Below are 20,690 nucleotides of genomic sequence, written 5' to 3' on the forward strand. Positions count from 1 at the left end.
ATTTTAAAAGGAACAATTTAACAGAACACAGAAACATCTATCTACAAACACATTCATTGATTTGCGTGTCTGACGTCAGAAAATTTTATGCGTCACATATCTTGTCGTTCAATGTATAAACAAACAATTTTAAAATTTCACACGGGCAATATTAGCATACAGGGTTAAAAATCAAAAGTATGTTAGAATTGATTTCAGAAATAGACCGAGATTTAAAATAGTCCAAAAGTCATATAGAATTTATAAGAATCCACAAATAGTTCATTCCACTACGCGATTGAATAATTTTAACTTTTGTGGTTCAACGTATTTTCTATTTCATAATAGAAATATATCATTATGACATTTATTAGAACAGTATCATACTGACGGGATCTTTTAAAGTACAGCGTCAGTTTAAGAACCAAAGAAACACAAAAAGTCGCATATACAAAACACAACAGCAAAAAATGAAAGATAATACAAACGCATTGACGGGATGTTTTTATTTAAACCGTTGGTACAAAAGGTTTATAGTTCCCCCTGAACAAACATAGACAAATGGCAGCTAAATTACAATTTTTTTTTATAACCTGTGTAAATTTTATTCGTAATAACTTTATATCAATATAAAATTATCAAGTTTTGTATATAATTTTGGTAGGATTTTTTTTTAGAAAACATGAACAGATAAAATAAATTTTATCAAAACAAATTGACCTTTATCATAGAGTAATGATAAAATAAATCAAAAGCCTAACCTTCTGTTCAGTTGGCTACTTAGATACTTAAATGATAGTGGGTGCCACTGGGGTTCTGTCAACCCACCCTATTCATATAATTTAGATTTAACTAAAATGTATACCTTTTCATCTATTGCGTTGGTAAAAATATAAACTTATTCAATTTTGCTGGGATTTCATGTGGTGTGTAGTGGTCTGTATTTTACATGTGAGAGTGGAATACCAAAGTGCCAAAACAAAAAAGATAAAAACAGCCAGGAACACCAACACAGATGACAGACGTAGAAGTTATGGGAACTTAATGACCTAATCATATATTTCTGACTGTTGTCCCGACCTATTCACATATTTTCAATCCGGAAAAGATTACCTATTCTAGTGGCGCGTCCTACCACCTTATATAAAGGGAGAAAATCCCCTCAAAGACATGTATGACATAATCAAATAGAATACAGTCCCTATAACATAGATCAACTTCTATTTATATAAATATAATAAAGATGTGGAATGAGTGCCAATAAGACAACTCTTTATCTAAGTCACAATTTGTAAAAGTACACCATTATAGATTTAAGTACGACTTACTATCCTGAAATCTTTCATAGACAGAGAAATACTTCAAAAGAAAAAGTTATCAGCAATCCTAAATCACCAGTCGACTCAATATAGGATCTGCAAATAGGTCAGAATAAATGTCATTGTTAGTTGTTTACATATGAAAGTTATTGCCTTTACATATGGCACTCTTTATACTTTTTCTAGTGTACGGCAAAATATAGAAGATAGAGCGAAATTTTAAAAAAAGAGAGATTTTAGTAATGAATTATATTCTAGTCTTTAGAGCATCTCCTTACTTTTTATTTCGAAAACCTGATGGCAAAAAAATAACTGCCTATGAGCAATTATGCATATAGCTATAAATGATATCGTATTCACTTGGCATCTTATTTTTTTTTAATTATTTATACCCTCGGACTAGTAGTTTTTCTATAACAAATCCTCCTCCAATAACAAGCTATATAAATTTTAGAAACATGTCCCTTTTTAAAACACCACTATTCATATATCTTTTTCGATGTTAGCCGAGTGTAAAAAAGAAGAAAACCTAGAGTTGCGGTATTTTAGGTATTACTAAGATTGTATTCATGATACATATAAACCTGAACAATGTACCTAGATACAATTACCAACCGATGAAAATGATCCTCAGTTTTTGAGTCCATATATCAGTTATAAATACAATGTAGTACAAAAGACATTGTATACTAGCAACATAGTATTTCCTGTATATAACCAAGAGTAAGAAAGACATATTAACATCGTAGTAGTGCAGATATAGCGTTGTTATGTTTTTTGTCTGAGCCCTGTGCATATGACTACGAAAGTTATGAATAGATATTTTCCTATTATTCCAAATTCTATTTGAGTATTAGAAAACATTCTTTATTTTATTTGTTTTTATAAATATACACAAAACAAAAACAAAACAAAGCTAACTGATACTCTAATCCATATTTAGAATCTGAAGGTCGAGGCATCACAGCTTCAATAAAGTACTGTTTAATTTATTCTCTTGTGTACACAATACATTTTCTTCGTATAAAATCATGAAGAAAGTGTTCATGAAGCTGTGTAATCGTAATTAAATTAAGGATTAATGTTTTTATCACTGATGTGCAATTAGATTTCTATAATTTCATCATGATAAATACAATAATCTCATACATTAAAGCCCCAGTCACACTGTCACGTTTCAAGAGCGACGTTTTATTACGTTTTGAAAGCGTAGCGAGACGGGATTATACGAAACGAAGCGTATCGAAACGTAGTTATCCTTTGTTCAAAACGGGGCCTGCACCGTATGTTTTGAAAAATCAACAACAAACGTAGCGAAAATTGAAATAAAGAAGAAACCTAGTAAATACGTATCAAAGCCTAGCGGAACGTAACAAAACGTGCTTACTACGCATCGAAACGTATCAATGAGTGGTGAAAACGTGGGTATACACGTACTAATACGTAGCAAAACGTGGTAAGAACTTAGAACAAACCTAGTAAACACTGGCTTTCAAAATAACGGGACATTTTTATTCAAAACGTAGTTAAATCGTATCATTTTAAAACGGAATAAAACATGACAATGTGACTAGGGCTTAATGATACATCAAAAACAGCACCAACGGTTGTATTACGTACCAACTGTACCTGGTACGTAGCAAATCGGGGAAACCTCTATTATGACTCCAGTCATGTAGTTCGTGTAAGTATATTACCGGGATTGGGATTATGACGATTGGAACATATTCTTAGTCATCTGTGAAACAGATATTTTAAAATGTTGCACCAACTCATGATAACTTCGTTAGGCGATTTCTAAGCATGCTAAAGTAGAATTTGATTGAGTTTGAGGTGTTTGTGGACATTTTTTATACTTTGTAAAAATCTTTCCAGTGTCCGTTTATAAAGAAATTATTAAGAAACTAAGGATTCCACTTACTTTAATATGTATTGTGTTATCTAATGGTCGCATTGTATTTCCGCTGTAGTATATAATAATGTATCAAAAATCAGTTTTGTTGTTATAAAAACACTTTTGGCAGGAAATTTTCATGCACTAATCAGCTATTTTTAAAGAATAATTGTATAAGTTATATTTCTAGTCAATGTTGTAATAACAAACCGAAACTTTCCATGGGCTTTGTCTAGGAATTTATTACGGGCAGTAAATGTCAGCATGGTCATGGCATAATCAATTACAATGTCAATTTTCATTGGCTGCAAATATTTTGAATAACCAATGAGGATAAATCGATACATACATATGCGTCCAGTTGCGCCTGCATTTTCGCAATTGTCCTTAATGCTGCTAGACGCCATTTTATTTCGCCAGAAAAGAACAGATTTGAATTTTCCACCCACCTACACCCTGATTATATCTAATGCTGATGTATAAATTTGGTTATATTTTGTAATTTGTAAATTATTGATGGTTAGGGTTATTTATTCCCCACTTTTGCAATCGTTTTATTTATTCATTTATTCAGTTTAGTTTTATAACATAATTGTCCATATCTGTCAGTTGTATAATGATTTTATGATATTCTTAATAAATGACCCTTTTCGAAAATCTTGAGTAAGATATTCTGCAAATGAACTCGCATCAATGTTAATTTTTTCCATGTCATTATTTTTATTAAGAAGAAAACATTAAGCTGACAAAAATACCTTCGTCCTCAAATGTACGATGAAACATTTTGATAAAGTTTCATTTATCATATGATAATGAAAATATCCTTGCTTTCATCGGAAATACCTTTTAAAAATCCTGGATGTTATTGTGCATAAAGGTTTCATTATTTTCTACGAATTTAAACATGAATAATACCAGTCGATGCCTATTATTGTCAATATTATTTCAAAAATAAATTAAAAATTAAGTAAGGATGTTTTTTTTTACAATAAAGCCAGTTGAACTTTATTTGAGTTCAATGTACTTTATGCGTTTATTTGTTTTAACCCTTGTGGTACCTCTGCCTCAAATTTAAATCAGATGTCATCGCATTTTATAAAGTTATAAGTACTCGGAAGTATATGGACCGACAATTTTATCTTCTGATTTTGAGGAAATCATAATAGTTTCATTTCAGTAACAATGTGTTATAAATAGTTATTGTGAGAAGAATTGTGATATATGTTTGTCTATGTACAGGTGAGGACAGGTAGTAAATTAAGACGACAGTAGTTTACTGGTGTCAAAATTAAGAAAACAATATAATTGAGGGAATCTCATTAACTCCTAAAAGAGTGTGACTGAACTATATATATATATATATATATATATAGAGTCTATAAGAATCTACCAACCAGTAAACTTAATAGGTATTGGATCATCAAAATTGACAATACTACACAAACAGGAAAAATTATATGAGTCTGAAATATTTGCAATTATTGTATAATTTATATCATCTGTTCAGTTTTTCCATCTTTGTGCAATGATATTCAACACTTTTTAGTGTTTTGTTTTCCATCTATTTATCGGTATTGTTACACAATCTTTCAGACTCATATATATATAGAGTCTATAAGAATCTACCAACCAGTAAACTTAATAGGTATTGGATCATCAAAATTGACAATACTACACAAACAGGAAAAATTATATGAGTCTGAAAGATTGTGTAACAATACCGATAAATAGATGGAAAACAAAACACTTAAAAGTGTTGAATATCATTGCACAAAGATGGAAAAACTGAACAGATGATATAAATTATACAATAATTGCAAATATTTCGGCTCAACAAATGGCCTTCTTCGGTGACAAAAGTTTTAACAATAATGAGATATAATGTATAAGGTGTAAACATAGATCACTAATAATACAGGTAAGTTTTGGTCGATTGATTTTAATCCAAAATCCTGAATATAATAATATTAACACTAGACTGTAAATTTAATTATTTCTTTCTATTGATTCCATCTGGATGGAGGACACCCAGTGTTTTTATCCAAAACCTCTCCCGATTTTCTCTTTGCCTATTTTGCCATGTACAATCCTGTTCGATCACAAGGATCTTCATGTGATCAAAATCTTTCAGGTTGTGATCTGGTAACCTGAAATGTTGGCTGACAGGAATGTACGGTTTTTTTGTGAGGTCACTCCTGTGGCCATTGAGGCGTTTGTGAAATGGCTGCATAGATTCACCAACATATTGGAGACCACATCTAGGACACTCAAGAACGTAAATCACGTTTGAGCTTTTGCAGTTGACATTGCAAAAGATCTTGTATGTCTTTTCTGTGGTCTTACTGTGAAATGTTGATGAATGCTGCAATTGGTTGCAACATTTGCAGCGCTTGTCCCCACAAGGCTGACAATTACCTACAGTATGGTTAGGTTTGGAAAGGTCAGCACGGACAAGTATATTTCTCAGGCTGTTAGGTTGTTTGAAGGCAATCATGGGAGGCTCAGGAAAGATTTTGGATAACTTCGAATGTTTCTCGATTACTGTCCAATGATCACGAATGGTCTTGAAACTATTTCTCAGGCATGGATGGTAGGTGAGTACACATGGGATTCTTTTACTTTTCTGTTTATCTTTGTAAGTTAGCAGACTGCTTCTGGGGATGGATTCCGCTTTTCGAAAACTATTTTTGATGTTTTTGTGTTTATATCCCCTTCTTTTTAAATGTCCTTTAAGCTGCCCCAGACGTTGTTTTGCAGTGTCTTCAGAGGAGCAGATTCGCCTTATTCTGAGAGCTTGGCTGTATGGAATGCTCTTCGTGCAGTGTGGAGGATGGCAACTTTCAGGCGACAAGTATTGATGAGTATCTGTAGGTTTAGAGTATATATCTGTGTTTATTATACCTACAGAGAGGGTGCTAGATGTATCAAGGAAGTTTATGGTGGAATTAGATGTTTCATGGGTGAATTTGATGGTAGGGTGTTGATTGTTAGCATTTGTTATAAAAGTTTCTAATTTTTGGTCTCCCTTGTCCCATTTCATGTCAACGTCATCAATAAATCGATACCAGGAAAGCGGTTTTTCGATGGAGCACTCCAGCAGTTGCTTTTCAAATTTACCCATGAATATATTGGCATAAGATGGAGCCATTTTTGTACCCATAGCAGTGCCATTTGTCTGTAAATAGTGTTCTCCTTGGAATGTGAAGTTGTTCTTTTTCAAGACCATAGTAAGCATTTCAACTAAGCAATCAGTAGGTGGAATTTTAGGAGATCGAGAGTCCCAAACTTCTCTACATGCTTCAATACCATCCGCATGGGGAATATTCGTATAGAGAGAGGTGACATCCATAGTGACAAGAGTAGTATTAGCAGGTAGAGGGTTTAAATCCTGCATCTTTAGTAAGTAATCTGTAGAATCTTAATAAAAGATGGCAAGTTTTCTACATGTGGTCGAAGATAGTAATCAACGAATTCGGATATTTTTTCGGTGGGATGACCATTAGCTGAGACGATTGGTCTACCTGGGTTACCAGGTTTATGAATTTTAGGGAGCAGGTAGAATCGCCCAGGTTTTGAATTTTCAGGTTTTAAATATTTGAAAGTATCTATATCAATGATGTTATTGTCACACATTTCCTTTAAACATTCTGTTAATTCCTCGCTGAATTGGAGGGTGGGGTCCGAATTAAGTTTTTTGTAAAACTGGTCATCATCTAATTGGCGAATGGCCTCTTGGACATAGTTAGATTTGTCCATGACGACAACTGCACTCCCTTTGTCTGCAGGTTTAATAACAATGTCGTCATTATCTCTCAAATTTGTCAAAGCCACACGTTCATCAGGTGTTAAATTATCATAGGTCTGATTGTTTATTTTTACATTTGTAAGTATATCCGTTTTAACATTGTCTATAAATGATTCTAATGTGGTGTTTTTGCTTGGTTTAGGGACCCAGTTGCTTTTCTTTCTAAATCTATATTCGTTGGAGTCATCCGAGTCACTATCTGAGGTGGTGCTATCGTCCTCTTTCGATGCAAAATGTTCCTTGATGCGGAGGCTCCTGGCAAAATAATCCAGTTCCTCAGACAATTTAGTATCATTCACTGGACCAGGGACTGGACAAAAGTTTAGGCCTCTGGATAGTAATGACGTTTCGTCCTCAGTAAGTTGTTTGCTGGAAAGATTAACAACGGTATTGATTTTGTTGCTGAGGACTTGAGGTCTACGTCTAAAATGTCTGTTTTTGGTTTTATTATTCTTTTTTTCTTTTGTACTAATGGATGGGAAAGAAGTACCATCCCGTTGAAATTTGCATCTTTGTCTGGAGCGGAGAGTGGCGGTCTTAGTGTTGGTTATATCGCTCAGGCGCTCTTGGATGTTCTCGAATTCGCTTGCTGTTAGATCTGTTTTGCAAGCCTGAGACAAGGAGTCAAATTGACGTGTTAGGTTTTTAAGATGTTCAATACAGTGTTCTCTAAGGAGTATGAGTAGACGGAGGGAACAGTGAAATAGGGTTTGATCCCACAAACGCCTCAATGGCCACAGGAGTGACCTCACAAAAAAACCGTACATTCCTGTCAGCCAACATTTCAGGTTACCAGATCACAACCTGAAAGATTTTGATCACATGAAGATCCTTGTGATCGAACAGGATTGTACATGGCAAAATAGGCAAAGAGAAAATCGGGAGAGGTTTTGGATAAAAACACTGGGTGTCCTCCATCCAGATGGAATCAATAGAAAGAAATAATTAAATTTACAGTCTAGTGTTAATATTATTATATTCAGGATTTTGGATTAAAATCAATCGACCAAAACTTACCTGTATTATTAGTGATCTATGTTTACACCTTATACATTATATCTCATTATTGTTAAAACTTTTTTCACCGAAGAAGGCCATTTGTTGAGCCGAAATATTTGCAATTATTGTATAATTTATATCATCTGTTCAGTTTTTCCATCTTTGTGCAATGATATTCAACACTTTTTAGTGTTTTGTTTTCCATCTATTTATCGGTATTGTTACACAATCTTTCAGACTCATATATATATATTATATATATATTTAAGTATATCAGTCAACCAATCCATGAAGGTATCGTTAACCTTGTCTAGTGTAGATTTTAGCCGTTCTTCATCATATCTCATTTGGACGAGGTTTTGTGTATGGACCACACCTCTGCTAATGACAAAATCCGTATACATGAATGACCAAAACGTATTCAAATAGATTTATACACTTTATACAATGGAACAGAGTATTTGATACTGCTACTTATTGGAAAACTCAAGTTCACTGGGGTATATAAGATGTAAGCACTCTTTGATATGTAGGGTCAAGTTAATGTTATCATGACATGCACCAAGTATGCATCTGACTGGAAAATTAACGAACTTTGAGATTGCATTTAATACATTTATTGATTTGAGCAACAAAAAAACGACATGCAACTTTAGGTCACTGTATGGCGTTCAAGCATGCCCGCGAAAATCTTTTATACAGAACATTTTATTTTGAAATAATATAAAAGGTAAATTTTACACTACACTACCATACAGAGTATTTTTTATTTCCTTTAGAAAATCGATACAATGACTATTTTGACTACTTGTCTAATTATAAGATATTTGTAGGGCTTAACATCATTAATAAAGGTATTGGTATCGGTAGAAAGTGATATTTGAGGTCATATTAGTGTTTATAAGCTTTCCACCTACATATAGCACTCATAAAATATGTTTGTCTACAGCATTGACCCTTGAAACATCAAACAAGGGGAAATTTTTTCTGTAATATATATTTTATTATTTTCATTTCATTTTCAAATCTCATCTACAAATAAAGATGCACAAACAGATTATTCTGCTATAACTCCTAAAAATATTGTTAACCATACTTGTTACAAATTATAAAATACAAAGTCAATAACAGAATAATACAGAATACATCTGCATTGAGCTCTATTTCTTAATAATATTATCAATGTTTGACCATTTTTCTTTTATTCTTATTGCTTTATTGGTAGAGCACAAACTCATAGAGACCATGTCAACCCTATAATAGTAGTTAAGCCATTCAATTGCTTCAGCAACAGATGGGACTGTAAATCTAACTCTACATAAAAATAAACATATCTCTTCAATATCAGAATACATGTATTAAGAATATCTTTAAATAAATGAAATTTAACACCCAAGATTATACTTGATAAGGTTGGGAGAAAGCTTACATTACATACATCTTCTAACTTTTGAAAAAAATTAAGCCAGAATGTTCGAATATATCTACATTCAAAAAAGAGATGTATGTATGTTTCTTTTGTTTCTGTACAAAAAGTGCACAGTTCTGTTTCACTATTTTTACATTTCATAAGTAAAATATTTGTTCCTAGAATTCGATGCAGTAGTCTGTATTGAAATGCCCTTAATGTGGGATCTTCAGTTATAAGTAAGTAATTTTATTTTCCATTTCTCTTGTATGCGTGATCTGGGGGTTTCCTTTATTTTATCTAGAAAAATTTTATACAAATGTTTTGATACTTTATCAACTGTTTTTATGGCGGTAACAATTTTTTGACCCACAGTATTTAGTTTGAGAAATACTTGAAAATGAATAACACTCTTCCATTCCTTTGGAAGTGCCAAGATTAGTCCATAGAACTCTAGGAAAGTTGTTTTTATATTATAATTTCTAATAAATTTATCATAATTGTAAAATTCTCCATTTTCCTTAATGAGATCATTTATGAAAAATACATTATTCTGTATCCAACTTTTATAAAAAGCTGTTTTTCCATCAATCATATTTTCATTTAAAAACAATGGTTGAGACAAGATGTCACTTGGGGCTGTGGTCAGAGGTTCACACAGTGAGGCCCATGATGAGATTACATTTTGCCAAAAAGGGTTAAATTCTTCTTTAATTTTATTGAGTGCTGATTTTGATAAATGCCAAATATTTTCTCCTCCATTCATTTCAAGGTGATCTGCCAAAAGAACCTTCCATGATGAATAGTTTGTGGGGTCTAAAACTTTTTTAACCCAGGATAACTTAAGTGATTTTATAAATGATTCAATATGTGGCATTTTTACACCACCATCCTCGTAATTTGAGATAAGTATATTTCTTTTAATTTTGTCCCCTTTACCATCCCACACAAATCTGTATAGCATAGCTTGTATCTGCTTTAATATATCTGGGGATGGATCTGGTAAAACAGTAAAACATTGAACTAGAATTGGTAGGGCAAGAGTTTTCACAACTACAATTTTCACATGTATAGTAATATTTCTGAATGACCAATCACTTAAAAGATTTTTTACTTTTTTAATTTTTTCTAAATAATTATCAACACATATATCAACTTTTGACAAACAATATTGAATGCCTAGGAGTTTGAAATTTCCTGAATGGTTCCATATTATTTTTTATTTGTGTTTAGCTCCTCACCACAGCCCCTTTTTGCCCCAATCCATATAACTTGGTTTTTTCAAAATTAGCCTTCAAACCAGAGCATGAGTAAAACAAGTCTATCTTATTTAGAGCACTATTGAGAGATTCTTCACTATCATCCAGGATCAAAGTCGAATCATCATCATACTGGCTGAGTAAAAATTCAGAATTTTTAATCTTTATACCATTAATGTTGTTGTCATATTTTATTGATGCACTAAGCAGTTCCAAACAGAAAATAAAAAGATAGGGAGACAATGGATCCCCTTGTCGAACCCCCCTCTCTATTACAAAAAAAATCAGATAGATAGCCATTATTTTGAATGCAGCTTTTTGAATTGTAGTAAAGGGTTGTGAACCAGTTCACTATTGTGTCACCAAAACCTAGAAATTTCAAGGTTTCGCATATAAAGTTCCACTCAAGAGAGTCGAAAGCTTTTTCAAAGTCCAACAAGACAAGTAAGCCAGGAATATCTTCGTCATCTACTTTTTTCAAGAGGTCATATATAGGCCGTGTACACTCACCAATATATCTGCCTTTCATAAAACCAGTTTGAGTTTCACTAATTAGGTGATCAAGGACTTTTTTAATTCTATTTGCAATACATGTTGATACTATTTTATAATCTACATTAAGTAGTGAAATAGGTCGGCAATTTTTTAGAAAATGTTTTGGTTTACCATCTTTGGGTAGACAGGTGATAACACCTTGTGTTTGTGAAATTGATAATTTACCTTCTTGAAATGCTTCTTTGAAAGAACGCAGTAGGAAAGGATTAATGTCGTGCCAAAAGAATTTATAAAACTCAGTTGTAGACCCATCCAGACCAGGAGATTTACCATTTTTCATATTTTTTAATGCATTATGAATTTCTGAGCTTTTTAGTTCCCCTTCTAAATTAATATTTTGTTCATCAGAGAGAATTTTGATAAATGGGTTTTCCAGAGAAAAGAAATTAGCTCTGTGTGTATTATTTATAAGTGTTTTCTTGGATGAATATAGATTCTCATAATATGACTTTTGTTCAAGGGACAAGGGGAAATTTGCTCTTTTTTCACATGCCAAAAAGAAAAAACTATTTCAATACAACGGTGACAAATGTACAATGTTAATTTTTTTGTTTGTTATTGCAATTGTGAGATCGATCAAAATAATGCCACCAATCTTTAATAATAAGAACCACTGATAGTTTGAACACCGATAGCAATTTAATGTTAGTATTTAGAAGTGCATTTGAAACATAAATCTTGTAGCAAAACTTTTTTTTATTGTTTTTACTAACACTCAGTTTAAAAAAAAATCGTATTCGGTAGCAATTTGTCCTGTGCCTCTAGGGTACTATTTATTTTGCCATAGGCGACAACACTATTTTTTTCTTAATTTTCCACTCTTTATAATAAAAACCTGGATAAAACAGTTATGTGTGGCATTAGTACTTTATTATTCTGTTTTAAAAATTGAAGCCAAATAGTATCTTGACCAACTTCCAATGGAGCTTGTTTATGTTATCCATGCCCACCGTCAATTTACACCAAATTTATGAAATTTTGAAAGTCTTTTCGAATAAATCTCTAGAAAATATTTCAATAGGTTTAAAAATTTATATTATATATATATACAATGCGGTTATTAAATAATAAAAAAAATTATAGTATACCCTTACATCTAATCACAGCGTTTCTTATTTGACTTCCTTCACATGCCTTGGGAACACTCAAGGCCAACCTAATACTGGGAAAATGTAATAGTACCATTTCCCGAATAATTTGAACCAGGGGAAAGACTATTCATACTATATTTTTAAAATTTCTTCTTAGAAAATTTAAGTACTTCGGTTTTTATAATACGGAAGTATGACTTTAACGAATTTATTTAATTAATAATCATGATGGAGGATGTACATTGTCGAACAACGTTTCTACAACATTTTTCAACGGTAAATAGCTTAATTATTTAAAATATAGAAATCTGTTTAATTGTGTAACTATTGACTAATAAACGTAACTTATTTATCACTGGTACATTATTAAGTCATGGGTTTTGTGATCACACAAAAATATACTAGTACTATCTTCTATTATAAATACAAAGATGGTGTTGTAGAAAACTTATTTCTATATGGACATTTATCCTAATGAGTATGAGTATTTTGTATCTAGAAACCTTTAATGTAGATATAATTCATATATGCAAAGCTTTGGCGATCCCTTGAATAAACAACGTCCTGTCGATACTTGTATATTGTAATTGTACATGGTCATGTTTTCCTACAATGTGTAAATGTCTTTACATTAATTACTGATTGATATTTTGCAACAAGTAGTATACCCATGTTCCATATAAATTTTTCGTTTAAGCAAAAAAAAAATCCGATTCATATAAAACCAAATGAAACACATGAACTATATAAGAGAAAAACAACGTAAAATTAGAAACATTACGTACAACAAAAGCAAAACACCAACATGCATTGAGACAGTCTGTCAGTTGCCATATTTCTGACTTAAACAGGACAATTTTCCAGACAAAAATGGTAGGTTGAACCTTGTTTGATGGCTATCCAAACTCCTTGTTTTACGTTTTAAATTCCTATTGCAACCTACTGATGGTTTGGACAAAATATATTCATAAGAACTACGAGATCTGAAAATGGGATAGCAACAAAGTGTATTGCTCTTAAAATGATTATCAAAAATAGTCGTATCCATAAATGTAAAAACAAATGATCTGTTAATGTAGTGCTAATATATTCAGATGACGTTTAATGATTAATGTTCATTATGTATCGGCGATGATGCATATTAAATTTATAATTTGCCAAAAATGTTGACGAAAAAAGTCTTGTACTGACGAAAGACCTGGAATAAAATAAGATTGAGAAAGAGTAAAATCTGCATGAAAAACTCTCTACAAACTTTTATAAAGCTGATCATATGATACAATTGATAAAAAAAAGAAATATAATCTAACAAGTTAAAAAATCACTCGTTTTGTTTATTCGCGAATCATAACTTTTAATTATATACAAGTATTGCTGTTGATCATTAGAAAAAATGAACAATATTCCTAGAAACTCCAAGACTAAAATTGCAGCTAAAAGATATGTATGGTATAAATCTTTTGGTATAATAGCACAACTGCGTTTTAATATTTGGTTCAGCATTGTTTTAAACTTATTGATTCAGACGCTGACAGCACTTTGACACAACAAGACTAAGAGATGAATGTTAATCCAGTTCCTATGGCAGAATCCAACAACAGCAAATGTGCATCTAATGAGCGTCCAAATTTTCATTTGCATGAATGTGTTACCGTGGGAACAAAAGGAGTTAACTGCAACAATCATGGTAATATAGATGCATAGTCTTTATAGTATACATAAAAACACAATACTTCATAACACATAATAATATAACCATTGAAAACAAACAATTTGTGTTCAAAGTGTAATTCATATAAAAAGTGTTACTTGTAAAATAAAATCAAACAGACATATTTGAATTTGGTGTTGTATAGAAAATATGGATGACTGTACTTTTAATGGTTTTTCCTCGTTTGTTATTGTTTGCATGTTTGGAATTATTAGAAGGGTGCAATCGTAAAATAGTTCTGTACTGGCCATGAAAATCCTAAAAACACTTGGAAGGTCATTTTCCAAAAAACTTCAAGTCTGGTTTGTGGTCATTTCAGTAATGGTAATTTTTAAAACCAATAGTCCATGCCCAGCTCTTAAAGAACATACTAGAAAGTAGTACATATTTAAAATAAATAGTTCTTATGCACAGCTGTAGCTCTGTCAATACGTAAAATATTTCGGTAATGTGAGTATGAAATGAAAGCCTGTGGATTTTTTGATATCACCGAAGAACACTTATTGAAGATAGGAGAATATATGTATCCTGTTGTTCAGATCGAAAGTAACTGTTTTTGAACTTCTAAAATTCCGGGAGATAGTACGCTCATATATGCAATTTCATGCATGTTGAAGTTTACAGCACAAGGTAAGTTAAGGTATGGTTATACAATGTATATACTTATAACTAAATAGTGTTGCAAATCAAGAACTAGACAAAGAAAGCAATGCTAAGTAAAAGGGTTTTATCCTTAAGACATTTGCCCTTTCGTCAATCCAGTAATGCATTTAAGGAATAGTTATCAAATATCGTCACCGAGATATCACAGCTACTGTAATTTTGTTTGTAGTGGAAATATACAAACCAACATTTGAAGTGAATATCTTACAACATACATTTACAATAAAACCTATTCCTATCATTGAATTCAGTTGATACATGGTTCCACCCAATTGTCTATTGGTGGTAATTTTATTTGTTTGTTAACAGCAATGATAAATCTAATTGTGGTCCATTTTCCCGGGTTTGTAGCAAAAATTAAATAAAATACCTATTTATCCTACAACGGGTCGTATTATCATACATAAACAGCCCAACAGATACCACTAGCCTGTATGTGTATACTATTCAGATATCGTCATGAAACTCCGCCTACTGCCGGAATACTTTTGTGTATTGCTGTTGACGAGTGTTATATGAACTTTTGTGACCTGATAATGATATTGCAGTCGTATTCCATTGACGTATCACACTTTCTGATCACTTGCACACATGTTATATGGCGTCAATTTTCAAGTTATCTGCTCAACACAGGAAAAATAGCTCACTGAAGCTCGCATTACACCCGTTGCTTAGCCTCGTTCAAATACAGATGAAGTTAAAATACACTATATAGTAACTGTCTATATGTTTTGATGTATATATCTTTATCGTTTCTTTCTTACTTTAGAAAAGGCAAACACGAATGACCGCCCAATTGTTATACATGCTGTAACCGTAGTTATTGGTGACGGAAATATGGTGACGAACGTAGATAGCGGTATTTTGTTTTTGTATTACATAGACATTATATAAACATTATTACTTTTGAAAACATTCTAACAATCGAGCACAACATTACTGTGTTAGTCCGTCCGTCTGTCCTTTTCTCTCATATAAAATTTAGCTCTAAGGAATTTTAGATTGGAACTTCATGTTTTGCACTTTCATCTTTCATTAACCTCAATTTAACTTATACTTATATGTAGAAACTATAAATCAATGTTTTCTGAAATTTGGAATCAGGCTTTAGAGAAACATGCTATATGGGGTCGTTCTCCTGTTTAGTATACTACCTGTAAACTACAAATGAACTTAAGCTTTATTTACCAACTCTGATTTATGAATCAATTTTATTTTCATATAGTTAAAACCATAACATAAAACTTGTATTTACAAATTTTCTGATTCTTTCTGCGAAGTTGTAGAAAATACGTAGTAAAATTGTTATTGATCACGTAACATAAACAATGATAACAGTGATACTGATTTAGGTTTAAACTATTCAACTTGGGGAAACTAATAGTTATAATATAGATAACCCCTTCCTTTCTTCAGAGAATTATGAAATAATATAATTCATCAAAAATTTAAATAGTATATGCAACGCAGACTTAAAGTGGTTGCCTCACATGTACATTATCAAGTTTTACAAACTTAAAAAGTGTTACATTCATTTTGTCACATGGAATCTTCTTTTTCTGCGAATTTTCTAAAATTGACATCTTGATTTTGTTATCCTCATATGTCTCATCAAATAGGTTTAAATATTCATTATGACTGAAAATAATGGAGAACAAACAAAATCTTTATATTCTTTTAGAGCCAAATCCAGTACAAATGTGCAAATGTCAAATGACAAAGCTTGACTCAAAAGAAAGCTCGGATCAAGATTTTGCAAGTAATGCTATTTTATTATCGTTTAAGATGGTACCTAACACTACAGGGAGATAACTCTGTAAAGTCAGCTAAACGTTTTAATTACGTTGTGTTGTATACAGAATATTAAGCTTCTCAATGATCAAAATTGGTGTTTGTCAAACTGCTATATAACCAGTGTAATTTTTCTGACAAAACGGTTGGTTCAAAATTTTTGAAATTTTTATATTTTTGTTAAAGGTTTACTTTGACAAAATTTTATAAAAATTAAACGAGCTAAATTAATTTTAGTGAAAGTGTTGGGTATCACCTTAAGAGAGGCCAATATACAACCAAAGGGACATTCAAACTCATCAGTTGTATATAAACTGACATCGCAATGGCAAAATATAAATAAAAAAGATCAGTTAATATGTGATATAAAAGTTAGTTTAAAATCAGTTGGTATTCTACACTCCGAGGTGAGCATATGTCTGCATACATTACAATTAGCATGCTTCATACATTTAAACTGATGGATAAGAAAAACAAAGAAATTGATAATGGAATCAAGATCGATCGACAAAGATGCAGTCAGATAAAACATATTATTATTATTAGTTATTAGTTATTTACGTTTGGATTTGCAAATAAGGTAGCAATTTTAATTTGCACATCTAAAAGCAATTAAATCACTCATAGAACATGTTTTATAAATTTATAAGGATTTTTTTATATCAATAAATGTTTTTAGAACTTGGTCTTTGATATAAGAACTTCAAACTTCTTGTGTAAGTTTCAATACTGCTTAATAAGCATTGAATTATAGTTTTGAGGTGGGGTTTTTTCACAATATAAAGATATGCACCACAGTCTCACGAAAAAGTCTCACGGAAAATCCATTGTTATACACTTATACTACAAATTGCATGTGCTCACAAACATATCAAGCACAACTACATTTTGTATGAGCGTGATTGAAGTCTTATCATTTTTATATTTAAACTTATAGTTTAACACTTAAATGATAAGATTATGTCATGCTAGTAATTTAATTAAAATGCTATACAATGTTTGCAAAGATTGTGCAATACTTACTAATTTATTAGCATTTCATGGACTATAAAAAGGCAAATACCTTGTCACAGAAAGTAATCGTCATTGAATTTCTATTTCACAGTCGGAAATTGATCCCATTTGGAATACCCAAAGTTATTGTCCTTTTCGTTTGAAACAATGACAAAAGAGATTTATCTATTGTTTTCTATTTTTCACAATCAATTCAATGAGCAAAACTAGAAGAACGAAACCGCCAAAATGCTGCCCAAGTTTCCTTGCAATTTTTCTTATGCTGTACATCCATTTTATACTGTTGCCTTTTTATTTACGTTACTTAATTTTGTCTTTTTAATTTTTTTGTGATTCGAGCGTCACTGGTGGGTCTTTTGTAGACGAAAAGCACGTTTGGTGCATAAACAGTTTCAATCCTGGTATCTAAGATGACTAAATTTTGATATGATATCCACTCTTACGATTGCAGCTGCTGTCAAAACTTCACCATATGTGTGTTTTCGTAATATCGTGTCTTGCTCCTTTTTGATAATTTTCCAAAACATGTTGCAGGATTTAATAAAAAAAAAAAACTTCTTTACATGGAACCATGATGTTCATAAATTGATTTATTTTCTGTCCCGCTCCAGCTGCTTAGAACCCCCTCCCCCTTTCCCTCAATTTATATGGTTGATCTATTTAGAACAGTTTCAAACAACACATTTAGTATATAAACAAGAAGTCAATATTGTTTTTGGTTGTAAAACACACCATGTTATTACAATCTGACAGTACAGTTTCAAATTGTGAACGTTCTTTTTTCTACAAGATATACCATCAACGTAGCGTTTGTTTTATACTAGACGATATATACATCTTTTACTTTAAACACAGAAAGTTATATGACGATGTCCTTTTATTTATTTAATCAAATTTTACACTATGTAAACAACATTACCATTGTTCTATCATTTTGTTTATTGTTGAATATAAAATAAGAAAATATACAATACTCTATCTTAGAATATAATATGAATGTAATCTTATTTTTAACTTTTTTCATTAGAATAACCATCAAACCATATCAAAATAATGAAATATATTTTTTAATTATGATCTTACATATGTAACAACATTTCTGTAATGTAATTATTCTATTAAGACATGTTTAAATCTTTGGGGTTACTGTTGTACTATATTTTTCTCAATATTTTGTAGGTCCTGATATTATAATTCTCGCAAACAAGGTAGATGAATGTACTGTAAAATTATTGAAAGAAAGCATTTTAGAATTCTCTAATGGAAAAAACAACATTCAAATCGCTGACGTTATCATAGATGAAGGCGTTGACCAGAATTTTCTCGACGCTGTTAACAGAGGAATACATACCTCAAAAATAATATTTCTTCTACTATCGAAAGACTTTGTCACTAAAACATGGCCATACGTATCAAAGATGTCAACTCTTATAGATCGTCTATACTCGAACACACAATCAATTATACCAATGTACTTAGAGGAATCTATAAGTCTGCCAATGGGACTTCGATCATTGTATTGCTTGCATTTCTATAGACGAGATCCTGGTTACACAAACGCATTAGGAAAGTTGTTAGAGGAGATTTTTAAAGCATAATCAGCTTTTTTAAAGCATATATTTGCATTGCCCCTTGCTATCTATTTCATGTCATTGTTTGAAAATTAAAAAATTAAAAAAAAAATTTGATAGATTTTATTTTGTCAAAATAGAACACTTGTCCTTTCCAGTTTTAATCATATTTAAAGGTTTATTTAATTAAATACTTGTAAGAAGACGTTATCCAATCTAATTAAAAACCGATCTCTCACCGCTCCCGTTTTCTGATATGTCACGTGAAAGATCGGCTTTTATAGATTGAATGTTATCTGTCTTCTAATAATTTTACATGTTATCTGCTCTTTTGAGGCTAATCGTCTTAATAAAAGTAAATTGTTAATACACTGATTCCTTCATTAAATTAAATACGCATATTTCAGTTTATAAATTTTATTGTAGTGATTACCTTTATGTTAGTTACTGAAAATTCAACAGCTGGAAGTCGGTTCAGTGTTCACAGCCTCAGCTTCTAAAATATTCGTTTTATCTAGAACATTCATGATGTTGATGTATGATCGGATTCAACTTTTAAATTGTTTGTTAGGGATCTTCAAATTTCGATTTCTCTGATGATATTTATTACGTCAATATTATAATGCATAAAAATGGACACCCTTGTGATCCAAAAAATTACAGAGGTGTAACTAGAATTAGGAATAAAACAAAATTCGATATCATTTTGAATAATAAAATAAATGTTTTTTTTTGTTTTTTTTTTCAATAAACATAAATTATAGTATTATAGTATCAATAGTATTAAAACATTTGACTTTTCTACACTTTATACAAGTATTCCAAACAAAAAGACAAATAGAAAGAGTTGGTATTGCTTTGTTTCATAAAAAAGAATGGCCAACGAAGATACAAGTATCTTGTCTTAGGAAGGAATAAATCCTACTTTGTAAAGGATCACTCTGATTCAAACAAAAAATTCTCTGAAACTGACATTATCAAGATGCTTGATTTCTTGACTGACAACATATTTGTTCCGTTCGGAGGACGTGTTTTTCAACAGACTATCGGCAATCCAATGGGAACGAATTCTGCTCCTCTTCTTGCCGACTTGTTTCTTCATTATTATGAGGACTTCATACAGGAACTTCTTAGTTCATTATCCTTTAACTTTACTTTCCGCTATATAGATGATGTTCTTTCACTAAATAATTCAAAATTTGCTGACTACGTCGAACGCATCTATCTCATTGAACTACAGATAAAGGATAAAACAGATACACTTAAGTCGGCCTCATATCTGGACTTACATCTAGAAATTGACAATGAGGGTCGATTGAAAACAAAACTTTACGACAAGAGAGATGATTTCAGCTTTCCAATTGTGAACTATCTCACAAGGAGCTATTTAATCAAGAGTTCAAAATGGTGAAGTTGAAATCATCTCTTCGTAAATTTTACGGACGCCATCACGAGTTGGTTGACCGTTATGGAATAACCGTTTCACACATGATATCGGATATGTTCCTTACGTCGTAACTACAATTCCCTTCCCTTTCATAAATGTGACCTACCGAATTAGACAATTTACCAGATTTGATATCTAATAAGCAAAACGACGGGTGCCACATATGGAGCAGGATCTGCTAACC

General features: G+C 31.6%; 2 protein-coding genes across 2 annotated transcripts; one reads left to right on the plus strand and one right to left on the minus strand.

Moving 5' to 3' along the window:
• Window positions 1-1,365: 1,365 nt before the first annotated feature.
• Window positions 1,366-6,586, minus strand: LOC139510446 (uncharacterized). The gene is made up of 2 exons (XM_071297028.1): window positions 5,812-6,586; window positions 1,366-1,394 (listed from the first exon to the last, which is right to left on the minus strand). Exons 1-2 carry the CDS (start codon window positions 6,584-6,586, stop codon window positions 1,366-1,368), a joined length of 804 nt encoding a protein of 267 aa, XP_071153129.1.
• Window positions 6,587-13,833: 7,247 nt separating this feature from the next.
• On the plus strand, window positions 13,834-19,825 carry LOC139510487 (uncharacterized). The gene is made up of 4 exons (XM_071297061.1): window positions 13,834-13,996; window positions 15,453-15,542; window positions 16,365-16,442; window positions 18,668-19,825. Exons 1-4 carry the CDS (start codon window positions 13,870-13,872, stop codon window positions 19,084-19,086), a joined length of 714 nt encoding a protein of 237 aa, XP_071153162.1. The 5' UTR covers window positions 13,834-13,869; the 3' UTR covers window positions 19,087-19,825.
• The last annotated feature ends 865 nt before the right edge of the window (window positions 19,826-20,690 follow it).

This window comes from Mytilus edulis, chromosome 2 (genome assembly GCF_963676685.1).
Source record: "Mytilus edulis chromosome 2, xbMytEdul2.2, whole genome shotgun sequence".
Classification (NCBI taxonomy): domain Eukaryota; kingdom Metazoa; phylum Mollusca; class Bivalvia; order Mytilida; family Mytilidae; genus Mytilus; species Mytilus edulis.